This window comes from Xenopus tropicalis, chromosome 5 (genome assembly GCF_000004195.4).
Source record: "Xenopus tropicalis strain Nigerian chromosome 5, UCB_Xtro_10.0, whole genome shotgun sequence".
NCBI lineage: Eukaryota > Metazoa > Chordata > Amphibia > Anura > Pipidae > Xenopus > Xenopus tropicalis.
Window position 1 is genome coordinate 61,064 of NC_030681.2, and position 13,937 is coordinate 75,000.

Sequence of the window (13,937 nt, forward strand, 5' to 3'; positions counted from 1 at the left end):
CCAACTGGGCCAGCCTTTCCCCATAACTGAGCCCATTCCCTTTATCAGCTTAGTCGCTCTTCCCTGTACTTTCTCTATTTCATTACTGCCCCCCCTTAATATATTATATATAGTGACCCCCCCCCCTTAACTGCCCCTTCCCCAGTGTAACCAATCCCAACTGGGCCAGCCTTCCCCATAACTGAGCCCATTCCCTTTATCAGCTTAGTCGCTCTTCCCTGTACTTTCTCTATTTCATTACTGCCCCCCCTTATATATTTATATATAGTGACCCCCCCTTAACTGCCCCCCCCCCAGTGTAACCAATCCCAACTGGGCCAGCCTTTCCCCATAACTGAGCCCATTCCCTTTATCAGCTTAGTCGCTCTTCCCTGTACTTTCTCTATTTCATTACTGCCCCCCCTTATATATTATATATAGTGACCCCCCCCTTAACTGCCCCCCCCCCCCCAGTGTAACCAATCCCAACTGGGCCAGCCTTTCCCATAACTGAGCCCATTCCCTTTATCAGCTTAGTCACTCTTCCCTGTACTTTCTCTATTTCATTACTGCCCCCCTTATATATTTATATATAGTGACCCCCCCCCTTAACTGCCCCCCCCCCCCCCCCAGTGGTAACCAATCCCAACTGGGCCAGCCTTTCCCCATAACTGAGCCCATTCCCTTTATCAGCTTAGTCGCTCTTCCCTGTACTTTCTCTATTTCATTACTGCCCCCCCTTATATATTATATATAGTGCCCCCCCTTAACTGCCCCCCCCCCCCCCAGTGTAACCAATCCCAACTGGGCCAGCCTTTCCCCATAACTGAGCCCATTCCCTTTATCAGCTTAGTCGCTCTTCCCTGTACTTTCTCTATTTCATTACTGCCCCCCCTTATATATTTATATATAGTGACCCCCCCTTAACTGCCCCCCCCCCCCCAGTGTAACCAATCCCAACTGGGCCAGCCTTTCCCCATAACTGAGCCCATTCCCTTTATCAGCTTAGTCGCTCTTCCCTGTACTTTCTCTATTTCATTACTGCCCCCCCTATATATTATATATAGTGACCCCCCTTAACTGCCCCTTCCCCAGTGTAACCAATCCCAACTGGGCCAAGCCTTTCCCATAACTGAGCCCATTCCCTTTATCAGCTTAGTCGCTCTTCCCTGTACTTTTCTATTTCATTACTGCCCCCCCTTATATATTTATATATAGTGACCCCCCCTTAACTGCCCCTTCCCCAGTGTAACCAATCCCAACTGGGCCAGCCTTTCCCCATAACTGAGCCCATTCCCTTTATCAGCTTAGTCGCTCTTCCCTGTACTTTCTCTATTTCATTACTGCCCCCCCCATATATATTTATATATAGTGACCCCCCCCTTAACTGCCCCTTCCCCAGTGTAACCAATCCCAACTGGGCCAGCCTTTCCCCATAACTGAACCCATTCCCTTTATCAGCTTAGTCGCTCTTCCCTGTACTTTCTCTATTTCATTACTGCCCCCCCTTATATATTTATATATAGTGACCCCCCCTTATATATTTATATATAGTGACCCCCCCCCCTTAACTGCCCCTTCCCCAGTGGGCTGAGGGGCCCATTGATTGAGGAGAAATGTTGCTCTTGGGATATGGGTGAAAGATCTTGGCGGGGGGGGGGGGGGGGGGAATATGAAGGGAAGCCCCGCCCACTACCTGGGAGCAGCCCCGGCACTGAAGGTCCCTTATCTTCCCCTATGGGGGCCGAGAGATTAGAGAGACACCTGAGAAAATAATCAGAGAACAACTACTTACCTGCTCCTACTGTATATACCAACCCTTACTCCTGGGGCAGATAGTTACTCACCTTACTGTACAGAGACTGGGGGTTATATTGTGCTACATAATGTGCCAGAGCATTACTCACCTTACTGTACAGAGACTGGGGGTCACATCAAGCAAAATGCCAGCCAAGAACAAGTTCCAGGGGGCTCAGGTTATACGTTGCAGCTGGTTAATGATCACTCAGTTTAGGGGTTTTTGTGCCCCCCAATCCCGTGTCAGTATCAGAACCACTGTAGGGGTCGCCATTGGCTCATTCTTTGCCCCAAACTCCTGCACTGAGCCAATAGGGACGCGCAGACATTACACCAGCACAGGGCAGAGCAATCACAATGGCAGCTCCAAGCATTAATTGTCTGACCATGGGAAAGAGAGCAGCCCAGGAGCAGGAAGTACAGAGAATCAGAGCTCTGTACCTGGGTAAGTACTGGGGGGAGATTGGATTCACTTACCCAGGGGGGGGGGTTCCTGTCTGACCATGGGAAAGAGAGCAGCCCAGGAGCAGGAAGTACAGAGAATCAGAGCTCTGTACCTGGGTAAGTACTGGGGGGAGATTGGATTCACTTATCCAGGGGGGGGTTCCTGTCTGACCATGGGAAAGAGAGCAGCCCAGGAGCAGGAAGTACAGAGAATCAGAGCTCTGTACCTGGGTAAGTACTGGGGGGAGATTGGATTCACTTATCCAGGGGGGGGTTCCTGTCTGACCATGGGAAAGAGAGCAGCCCAGGAGCAGGAAGTACAGAGAATCAGAGCTCTGTACCTGGGTAAGTACTGGGGGGAGATTGGATTCACTTACCCAGGGGGGGGAGGTTCCTGCCTGACCATGGGAAAGAGAGCAGCCCCAGGAGCAGGAAGTACAGAGAATCAGAGCTCTGTACCTGGGTAAGTACTGGGGGGAGATTGGATTCACTTACCCAGGGGGAGGTTCCTGCCTGACCATGGGAAAGAGAGCAGCCCAGGAGCAGGAAGTACAGAGAATCAGAGCTCTGTACCTGGGTAAGTACTGGGGGGAGATTGGATTCACTTACCCGGGGGGGGGGGGGGGTTCCTGCCTGACCATGGGAAAGAGAGCAGCCCAGGAGCAGGAAGTACAGAGAATCAGAGCTCTGTACCTGGGTAAGTACTGGGGGGAGATTGGATTCACTTACCCAGGGGGGGGTTCCTGTCTGACCATGGGAAAGAGAGCAGCCCAGGAGCAGGAAGTACAGAGAATCAGAGCTCTGTACCTGGGTAAGTACTGGGGGGAGATTGGATTCACTTACCCAGGGGGAGGTTCCTGTCTGACCATGGGAAAGAGAGCAGCCCAGGAGCAGGAAGTACAGAGAATCAGAGCTCTGTACCTGGGTAAGTACTGGGGGGAGATTGGATTCACTTACCCAGGGGGGTTTCCTGTCTGACCATGGGAAAGAGAGCAGCCCAGGAGCAGGAAGTACAGAGAATCAGAGCTCTGTACCTGGGTAAGTACTGGGGGGAGATTGGATTCACTTACCCAGGGGGAGGTTCCTGCCTGACCGTGGGAAAGAGAGCAGCCCAGGAGCAGGAAGTACAGAGAATCAGAGCTCTGTACCTGGGTAAGTACTGGGGGGAGATTGGATTCACTTACCCAGGGGGAGGTTCCTGCCTGACCATGGGAAAGAGAGCAGCCCAGGAGCAGGAAGTACAGAGAATCAGAGCTCTGTACCTGGGTAAGTACTGGGGGCAGCACAAAGATTAACGAGGGGAGACACTTTGAAGGTTTATTTTTAGATTGTTTTACTTATCATAAAATAGTATTTATTCAGCTGAGACTGAAGGGATCAATTACTGATCAATAATAATCAACTTACCCTTTAAAACACAGTTTTATTTATACATTATTAGTCCTAGTGAGATCGGCAGTCACTGATTGGCACATATTCCTGTCATGTGACCAGACGCCAGTGTGCTGGGGAACGCCCCGTGAGCTGGAGGGAGGAGCTAATTCTGCCATATGATGGGGCCACGCCCTCACACAGAGGTTTGGGGTCACTCTGCCCCCCCCCGGCTGTACAATCAGCTCAATCTTTAAGGATTGGAGAAAACAAAAGGTGGTGTCGGAACCCATCATGGGGGGGGCAATATGTCGGGGCGACTTCAGCATCCGGAGCAGGCAGCAAAGGCACAAACGTCACACACATCCGGCTCCGAGGCAATGCGTTCTGTAGGGAATAGAGAATTGGGTCAGAACCTGGTGGGGGAGAGAAAGAGTTTGGGAAACGGGGGCCAACATAGCACCCCCACTTATGGGCTCAAATATGTGATACAGGGAACAGCCTCCCAGCAGGGCCGGTGGGACTAATACAGTAAAGGAATAGGGGGGGGCTGAAAGGGAACATAAGGAAGTGCTACTTTACAGAAAGGGGGGTAGGTACAGGGAACAGCCTCCCAGCAGGGCCGGTGGGACTAATACAGTAAAGGAATAGGGGGGGGGGGGGGCTGAAAGGGAACATAAGGAAGTGCTACTTTACAGAAAGGGGGGTAGGTACAGGGAACAGCCTCCCAGCAGGGCCGGTGGGACTAATACAGTAAAGGAATAGGGGGGGGGGGGGCTGAAAGGGAACATAAGGAAGTGCTACTTTACAGAAAGGGGGGTAGGTACAGGGAACAGCCTCCCAGCAGGGCCGGTGGGACTAATACAGTAAAGGAATGGGGGGGGGGGGCTGAAAGGGAACATAAGGAAGTGCTACTTTACAGAAAGGGGGGTAGGTACAGGGAACAGCCTCCCAGCAGGGCCGGTGGGACTAATACAGTAAAGGAATAGGGGGGGGGGGGGGGGCTGAAAGGGAACATAAGGAAGTGCTACTTTACAGAAAGGGGGGTAGGTACAGGGAACAGCCTCCCAGCAGGGCCGGTGGGACTAATACAGTAAAGGAATGGGGGGGGTGGGGCTGAAAGGGAACATAAGGAAGTGCTACTTTACAGAAAGGGGAGTAGGTTACAGGGAACAGCCTCCCAGCAGGGCCGGTGGGACTAATACAGTAAAGGAATAGGGGGGGGGGGGGGGCTGAAAGGGAACATAAGGAAGTGCTACTTTACAGAAAGGGGGGTAGGTACAGGGAACAGCCTCCCAGCAGGGCCGGTGGGACTAATACAGTAAAGGAATGGGGGGGGTGGGGCTGAAAGGGAACATAAGGAAGTGCTACTTTACAGAAAGGGGGGTAGGTACAGGGAACAGCCTCCCAGCAGGGCCGGTGGGACTAATACAGTAAAGGAATAGGGGGGGGGGGGGCTGAAAGGGAACATAAGGAAGTGCTACTTTACAGAAAGGGGGGGTAGGTACAGGGAACAGCCTCCCAGCAGGGCGGTGGGACTAATACAGTAAAGGAATGGGGGGGGGGGCTGAAGGGAACATAAGGAAGTGCTACTTTACAGAAAGGGGGGTAGGTACAGGGAACAGCCTCCCAGCAGGGCCGGTGGGACTAATACAGTAAAGGAATAGGGGGGGGGGCTGAGAGGGAACATAAGGAAGTGCTACTTTACAGAAAGGGGGGTAGGTACAGGGAACAGCCTCCCAGCAGGGCCGGTGGGACTAATACAGTAAAGGAATAGGGGGGGGGGGGGCTGAAAGGGAACATAAGGAAGTGCTACTTTACAGAAAGGGGGGTAGGTACAGGGAACAGCCTCCCAGCAGGGCCGGTGGGACTAATACAGTAAAGGAATAGGGGGGGGGGGCTGAGAGGGAACATAAGGAAGTGCTACTTTACAGAAAGGGGGGTAGGTACAGGGAACAGCCTCCCAGCAGGGCCGGTGGGACTAATACAGTAAAGGAATAGGGGGGGGGGGGGCTGAAAGGGAACATAAGGAAGTGCTACTTTACAGAAAGGGGGGTAGGTACAGGGAACAGCCTCCCAGCAGGGCCGGTGGGACTAATACAGTAAAGGAATAGGGGGGGGGGGGGGCTGAAAGGGAACATAAGGAAGTGCTACTTTACAGAAAGGGGGGTAGGTACAGGGAACAGCCTCCCAGCAGGGCTGGTGGGACTAATACAATAAAGGAATGGGGGGGCTGCCGGGTACCTAATCTGTAGAAGACCCCTTGGGCATCGGGGTTGGCACAGACGGGCAGGAAGGCTCGGGGCAGCTCGGGGTTGGCACAGGCTTGCTGCACAGCAGATTGGGATATTTCCCTCTTTACTCGGCTCTCAGGTACCGACTTCTGGTCCAAAACCTCCTTCAGCTTCAGAACCTCCTCCAGACTGAAGGTGAAATCTCCGTCCTGCACAAACGAGGGGAAATCCCCATTAGGAACCAGGAAGGAGACTCAGCGCAGAGAGTTATAGTTCAGGCACATTTCCCAGTGAAACAGATTTGATACAGGATCCCAGAGAACGAGTAACTGGCTCCTCCCATCAGCAGAAAGAAGCTGCCATGTTGATTGGCTATTTCCCTTCATAAATGAAAAAAGGGCTTGTTCACCTTCACTTTCATTCTGAGACAGTTTGCAATTGGTCTTCGTTTTTTATTATCCGAATTATCCTTTGAATTATTTAGCTTTTTGTTCAGCAGATCTTCAGTTTGGAATTTCAGGGGGCTATCAGGTTGCTAGGGGCCAATTTCACCTAGTAACCAAGTAGCGGTGACAGGGATAAGTATAGGATAGGGCTGAATAAGGAAGATCAGTAAAAACTGGAGCCTCACGGAGCAATAGGGTTTGGCTGCCGGGGTCACTGACCCCCAGTGCCTGGAGCCTCACAGAGCAATAGGGTTTGGCTGCCGGGGTCACTGACCCCCAGTGACTGGAGCCTCACAGAGCAATAGGGTTTGGCTGCCGGGGTCACTGACCCCCAGTGCCTGGAGCCTCACAGAGCAATAGGGTTTGGCTGTCGGGGTCACTGACCCCCAGTGACTGGAGCCTCACGGAGCAATAGGGTTTGGCTGCCGGGGTCACTGACCCCCAGTGACTGGAGCCTCACAGAGCAATAGGGTTTGGCTGCCGGGGTCACTGACCCCCAGTGCCTGGAGCCTCACAGAGCAATAGGGTTTGGCTGTCGGGGTCACTGACCCCCAGTGACTGGAGCCTCACGGAGCAATAGGGTTTGGCTGCCGGGGTCACTGACCCCCAGTGACTGGAGCCTCACGGAGCAATAGGGTTTGGCTGCCGGGGTCACTGACCCCCAGGGACTGGAGCCTCACGGAGCAATAGGGTTTGGCTGCCGGGGTCACTGACCCCCAGTGACTGGAGCCTCACAGAGCAATAGGGTTTGGCTGCCGGGGTCACTGACCCCCAGTGACTAGAGCCTCACGGAGCAATAGGGTTTGGCTGCCGGGGTCACTGACCCCCAGTGACTAGAGCCTCACGGAGCAATAGGGTTTGGCTGCCGGGGTCACTGACCCCCATTTGAAGCAGAAGAAGAAGGGAAATAATTCACAAACTATTAGAAATAAATAATGAAGACCAATTGAAAAGTTGCTAAACGTTAACCTGAAGGTGAACCGACCTTTTAACAGAAAACCCAGAGCAGTCGGTAGAACCCGATCGAGATAATGGTGTGTTAAAGTGCCCGAGGGGGCAGCAGAATATCGGCTCTCCCACCCTTTCACTGCCACTTTGCCCACCTTGGGTAGGACGATGGTGCCCTAACATGGGTTAATCCATTGCCCCAGCCGGACCCCCCCCCTGCCCCCGGGGGCCCCTACCTGCACAATGACGCAGTTGGTGCAGTGAATGAGCAGCATCAGGGCGCAGAGCCACGCAGTCCTCATGTTGGCTAGTGGTGCCAGTCTGTGCCGGCCCTGCCAGGCTGTGGCGCTTATATCTGACTGGTTGGTTACTGAGTAATGGGAGTTGGCACGTGGTGGCGCCGGCAGGGCACGGGCAGATCAATAGAGTTTATTGCCATTGATAAAAGGGATTTCCCAGCATGCCCTGGGGCTTGGACACAGCAGGACCCCGGGCAGGAGCGGGGCACTTATCTGCAGGGCATTTAGGGCTGTTTATTCTTTGGGCGTCCCCCTTGGTGCCCCTCCCAGTGCCATGTGTGCACAGATGGACCCGACGGGATACTTGGCGCTGGCACCGATACCAATGTGCCAATAAAGATTCTGACTCCGGGCGGCACCCAGGTTTCCTCCCCACATGCCCCCCCCACACCTGCCCTTGACCCCCCACACCTGCCCTTGACCCCCCCCACCCCTGCCCTTGACCCCCCACACCTGCCCTTGACCCCCCACACCTGCCCTTGACCCCCCCCAGTCAGGTACAGAGCTCTGGCCCCTGGGCTGCTCTCTTCCCCACGGTCACCAAGGAACTGACAGATTAGAACCACGGATCAGGCCCCTTTAGAACCTACCTGTGCAGGTACTGGCATTGCCCGCAGTGCGCCATCCATGAGGGAAGAGCCTGACACACAGCCTGGGATTGCCCATTGGCACAGGCCCTGCTTCATGCACCATGCAGTCTCAGGGCACGGAAGGGGCAATCCTGGCAGCCTGGCACCTTATCAACTGTGTTAGGCACATGGTGTGGCTCTCTGGGCTGCCCCATAGGCTACCCCAGCTGCCCCATAGGCTACCCCAGCTGCCCCATAGGCTACCCCAGCTGCCCCTTGGCTACCCCAGCTGCCCCTTAGGCTACCCCAGCTGCCCCATAGGCTACCCCAGCTGCCCCTTGGCTACCCCAGCTGCCCCTTAGGCTACCCCAGCTGCCCCTTAGGCTACCCCAGCTGCCCCATAGGCTACCCCAGCTGCCCCATAGGCTACCCCAGCTGCCCCTTGGCTACCCCAGCTGCCCCTTAGGCTACCCCAGCTGCCCCATAGGCTACCCCAGCTGCCCCTTAGGCTACCCCAGCTGCCCCTTGGCTACCCCAGCTGCCCCATAGGCTACCCCAGCTGCCCTTAGGCTTCCCCCAGCTGCCCCATAGGCTACCCCAGCTGCCCCTTAGGCTACCCCAGCTGCCCCTTGGCTACCCCAGCTGCCCCTTAGGCTACCCCAGCTGCCCCTTGGCTACCCCAGCTGCCCCATAGGCTTCCCCAGCTGCCCTTAGGCTACCCCAGCTGCCCCTTAGGCTACCCCAGCTGCCCCATAGGCTTCCCCAGCTGCCCCATAGGCTTCCCCAGCTGCCCCATAGGCTTCCCCCAGCTGCCCCATAGGGCTTCCCCCAGCTGCCCCATAGGCTACCCCAGCTGCCCCATAGGCTTCCCCCAGCTGCCCCATAGGCTACCCCAGCTGCCCCTTGGCTACCCCAGCTGCCCCTTAGGCTACCCCAGCTGCCCCATTAGGCTACCCCAGCTGCCCCATAGGCTACCCCAGCTGCCCCTTAGGCTACCCCAGCTGCCCCATAGGCTACCCAGCTGCCCCTTGGCTACCCCAGCTGCCCCTTAGGCTACCCCAGCTGCCCCATAGGCTTCCCCAGCTGCCCCATAGGCTACCCCAGCTGCCCCATAGGCTACCCCAGCTGCCTCATAGGCTACCCCAGCTGCCCCTTGGCTACCCCAGCTGCCCCTTAGGCTACCCCAGCTGCCCCTTAGGCTACCCCAGCTGCCCCCATAGGCTTCCCCAGCTGCCCCATAGGCTACCCCAGCTGCCCCTTGGCTACCCCAGCTGCCCCTTAGGCTACCCCAGCTGCCCCTTAGGCTACCCCAGCTGCCCCATAGGCTTCCCCAGCTGCCCCATAGGCTACCCCAGCTGCCCATAGGCTACCCCAGCTGCCCCTTGGCTACCCCAGCTGCCCTTAGGCTACCCCAGCTGCCCCTTAGGCTACCCCAGCTGCCCCATAGGCTACCCCAGCTGCCCCTTGGCTACCCCAGCTGCCCCTTAGGCTACCCCAGCTGCCCCATAGGCTACCCCAGCTGCCCCTTAGGCTACCCCAGCTGCCCCTTAGGCTACCCCAGCTGCCCCATAGGCTACCCCAGCTGCCCCTTAGGCTACCCCAGCTGCCCCATAGGTTACCCCAGCTGCCCCATAGGCTACCCCAGCAGCCCCTTAGGCTACCCCAGCTGCCCCATTGGCTACCCCCAGCCGCCCCATAGGCTTCCCCCAGCTGCCCCATAGGCTACCCCAGCTGCCCGATAGGCTACCCCAGCTGCCCCATAGGTTGCCCCTTGGGCTCCCCCAGCTACCCTATTGGCTTCCCCCAGCTGAGACAATGTACAGGGAGAACAGATGTTTGTATTATTTTCCCTTTAATGCCACTTACAGGCGACAGTGAGATGGAAGCCGGGGGCCCCAGAGGTTGGCAGTTTATGGGGCAGAAGGAATGTAACGGTTGGGGTAGAAAGGAGCGGTTGCCCTTTGGAGTCATGTGGTATCAGTAACTCCTGGGCAATCAGGGGCCAGAGATTAGATAGGGCAGGGGCGGGGCCAGGCAGGGGCGGGGCCAGGCAGCGGGCACAGGCTGGCAGCCTAATTAGCACACTCAGGGTTAATGAGCCGCTGAGCTGTGATTGGGCAGATTGGGCACAGTGAGGGGGCACTGCCATTCCGCCCCCCAGTCTCCTTGGAGTCTGGATCTGATAGACTGATAATGTTTTACAGACTCAATTTCTCCTCCATAAAATCTGCGGGTTCAAGGGCAACTTGTTGTTGTGAAATCTCCGGCTTTCGGCACTTTGTATCTGGGGTGTCGCCGGTGCCATAAACGCTCATTATACACCTTCCCACAGGCCCCCCCGGGCAGCAGTGCTGTAAGGAGCCGCTCACATAACGGTTTATTGTGTGTTTATTGGGCATCTGCCTCCTGATCCGGCCCAGTAAGTCCCAGGCTGGTTCATATCAGCGGGACGGGCCCCACCCACACAGCCCAGGGGCCACGCCGGGCCGCAGAGCTTTCATTCCCATTTATATTCTGCTATGTGGCTGTTACACTAACTGGGCGAGAAACACTCAAGCAGATACTGTTACAGAATATTGGAGTTGGGACTTGCTCACAAGAGCTTACACTCTGGTATCTACTTCCTGTGTAGGTGCCTGTACTTCCTGTCTCTGTGGGTGGGACTGTCTGGCCCCCGTGCATCTCAGTGGTACCTACTTCCTGTGTAGGTGCCTGTACTTCCTGTCTCTGTGGGTGGGACTGTCTGGCCCCCGTGCATCTCAGTGGTACCTACTTCCTGTGTAGGTGCCTGTACTTCCTGTCTCTGTGGGTGGGACTGTCTGGCCCCCGTGCATCTCAGTGGTACCTACTTCCTGTGTAGGTGCCTGTACTTCCTGTCTCTGTGGGTGGGACTGTCCGGCTCCCGTGTATCTCAGTGGTACCTACTTCCTGTGTAGGTGCCTGTACTTCCTGTCTCTGTGGGTTAGACTGTCCGGTTCCCGTGTATCTCAGTGGTACCTACTTCCTGTGTAGGTGCCTGTACTTCCTGTCTCTGTGGGTTGGACTGTCTGGTTCCCGTGTATCTCAGTGGTACCTACTTCCTGTGTAGGTGCCTGTACTTCCTGTCTCTGTGGGTTGGACTGTCCGGCTCCCGTGTATCTCAGTGGTACCTACTTCCTGTGTAGGTGCCTGTACTTCCTGTCTCTGTGGGTGGGACTGTCTGGCCCCCGTGCATCTCAGTGGTACCTACTTCCTGTGGAGGTGCCTGTACTTCCTGTCTCTGTGGGTGGGACTGTCTGGCCCCCGTGCATCTCAGTGGTACCTACTTCCTGTGTAGGTGCCTGTACTTCCTGTCTCTGTGGGTGGGACTGTCTGGCCCCCGTGCATCTCAGTGGTACCTACTTCCTGTGTAGGTGCCTGTACTTCCTGTCTCTGTGGGTGGGACTGTCCGGCTCCCGTGCATCTCAGTGGTACCTACTTCCTGTGTAGGTGCCTGTACTTCCTGTCTCTGTGGGTGGGACTGTCCGGCTCCCGTGTATCTCAGTGGTACCTACTTCCTGTGTAGGTGCCTGTACTTCCTGTCTCTGTGGGTTAGACTGTCCGGTTCCCGTGTATCTCAGTGGTACCTACTTCCTGTGTAGGTGCCTGTACTTCCTGTCTCTGTGGGTGGGACTGTCCGGTTCCCGTGTATCTCAGTGGTACCTACTTCCTGTGTAGGTGCCTGTACTTCCTGTCTCTGTGGGTTAGACTGTCCGGTTCCCGTGTATCTCAGTGGTACCTACTTCCTGTGTAGGTGCCTGTACTTCCTGTCTCTGTGGGTTAGACTGTCCGGTTCCCGTGTATCTCAGTGGTACCTACTTCCTGTGTAGGTGCCTGTACTTCCTGTCTCTGTGGGTGGGACTGTCCGGCTCCCGTGCATCTCAGTGGTACCTACTTCCTGTGTAGGTGCCTGTACTTCCTGTCTCTGTGGGTGGGACTGTCCGGCTCCCGTGTATCTCAGTGGTACCTACTTCCTGTGTAGGTGCCTGTACTTCCTGTCTCTGTGGGTGGGACTGTCCGGCTCCCGTGTATCTCAGTGGTACCTACTTCCTGTGTAGGTGCCTGTACTTCCTGTCTCTGTGGGTTAGACTGTCCGGTTCCCGTGTATCTCAGTGGTACCTACTTCCTGTGTAGGTGCCTGTACTTCCTGTCTCTGTGGGTTAGACTGTCCGGTTCCCGTGTATCTCAGTGGTATCTACTTCCTGTGTAGGTGCCTGTACTTCCTGTCTCTGTGGGTGGGACTGTCCGGTTCCCGTGTATCTCAGTGGTACCTACTTCCTGTGTAGGTGCCTGTACTTCCTGTCTCTGTGGGGTTAGACTGTCGGTTCGCGTGTATCTCAGTGGTACCTACCTCCTGTGTAGGTGCCTGTACTTCCTGTCTCTGTGGGTTAGACTGTCCGGTTCCCGTGTATCTCAGTGGTACCTACTTCCTGTGTAGGTGCCTGTACTTCCTGTCTCTGTGGGTGGGACTGTCTGGCCCCTGTGCATCTCAGTGGTACCTACTTCCTGTGGAGGTGCCTGTACTTCCTGTCTCTGTGGGTGGGACTGTCTGGCCCCCCGTGCATCTCAGTGGTACCTACTTCCTGTTGTAGGTGCCTGTACTTCCTGTCTCTGTGGGTGGGACTGTCTGGCCCCCGTGCATCTCAGTGGTACCTACTTCCTGTGTAGGTGCCTGTACTTCCTGTCTCTGTGGGTGGGACTGTCTGGCCCCCGTGCATCTCAGTGGTACCTACTTCCTGTGTAGGTGCCTGTACTTCCTGTCTCTGTGGGTGGGACTGTCTGGCCCCTGTGCATCTCAGTGGTACCTACTTCCTGTGTAGGTGCCTGTACTTCCTGTCTCTGTGGGTGGGACTGTCTGGCCCTGTGCATCTCAGTGGTACCTACTTCCTGTGTAGGTGCCTGTACTTCCTGTCTCTGTGGGTGGGACTGTCTGGCCCCTGTGCATCTCAGTGGTACCTACTTCCTGTGTAGGTGCCTGTACTTCCTGTCTCTGTGGGTGGGACTGTCCGGCTCCCGTGTATCTCAGTGGTACCTACTTCCTGTGTAGGTGCCTGTACTTCCTGTCTCTGTGGGTTAGACTGTCCGGTTCCCGTGTATCTCAGTGGTACCTACTTCCTGTGTAGGTGCCTGTACTTCCTGTCTCTGTGGGTTAGACTGTCCGGTTCCCGTGTATCTCAGTGGTACCTACTTCCTGTGTAGGTGCCTGTACTTCCTGTCTCTGTGGGTGGGACTGTCCGGCTCCCGTGCATCTCAGTGGTACCTACTTCCTGTGTAGGTGCCTGTACTTCCTGTCTCTGTGGGTGGGACTGTCCGGCTCCCGTGCATCTCAGTGGTACCTACTTCCTGTGTAGGTGCCTGTACTTCCTGTCTCTGTGGGTGGGACTTTCCGGCTCCCGTGTATCTCAGTGGTACCTACTTCCTGTGTAGGTGCCTGTACTTCCTGTCTCTGTGGGTGGGACTGTCCGGTTCCCGTGTATCTCAGTGGTACCTACTTCCTGTGTAGGTGCCTGTACTTCCTGTCTCTGTGGGTTAGACTGTCCGGTTCCCGTGTATCTCAGTGGTATCTACTTCCTGTGTAGGTGCCTGTACTTCCTGTCTCTGTGGGTGGGACTGTCCGGTTCCCGTGTATCTCAGTGGTACCTACTTCCTGTGTAGGTGCCTGTACTTCCTGTCTCTGTGGGTTAGACTGTCCGGTTCCCGTGTATCTCAGTGGTACCTACTTCCTGTGTAGGTGCCTGTACTTCCTGTCTCTGTGGGTTAGACTGTCCGGTTCCCGTGTATCTCAGTGGTACCTACTTCCTGTGTAGGTGCCTGTACTTCCTGTCTCTGTGG

At 55.8% G+C, this 13,937-nt stretch overlaps 1 protein-coding gene across 1 annotated transcript; it reads right to left on the reverse strand.

Moving 5' to 3' along the window:
* Window positions 1–3,523: 3,523 nt before the first annotated feature.
* LOC116410927 (guanylin-like) lies at window positions 3,524–7,559 on the reverse strand. The gene is made up of 3 exons (XM_031902575.1): window positions 7,456–7,559; window positions 5,836–6,034; window positions 3,524–3,978 (listed from the first exon to the last, which is right to left on the reverse strand). The coding sequence occupies exons 1-3, from the start codon at window positions 7,519–7,521 to the stop codon at window positions 3,914–3,916; spliced, it is 330 nt and encodes a 109-aa protein (XP_031758435.1). The 5' UTR covers window positions 7,522–7,559; the 3' UTR covers window positions 3,524–3,913.
* Window positions 7,560–13,937: the final 6,378 nt, after the last annotated feature.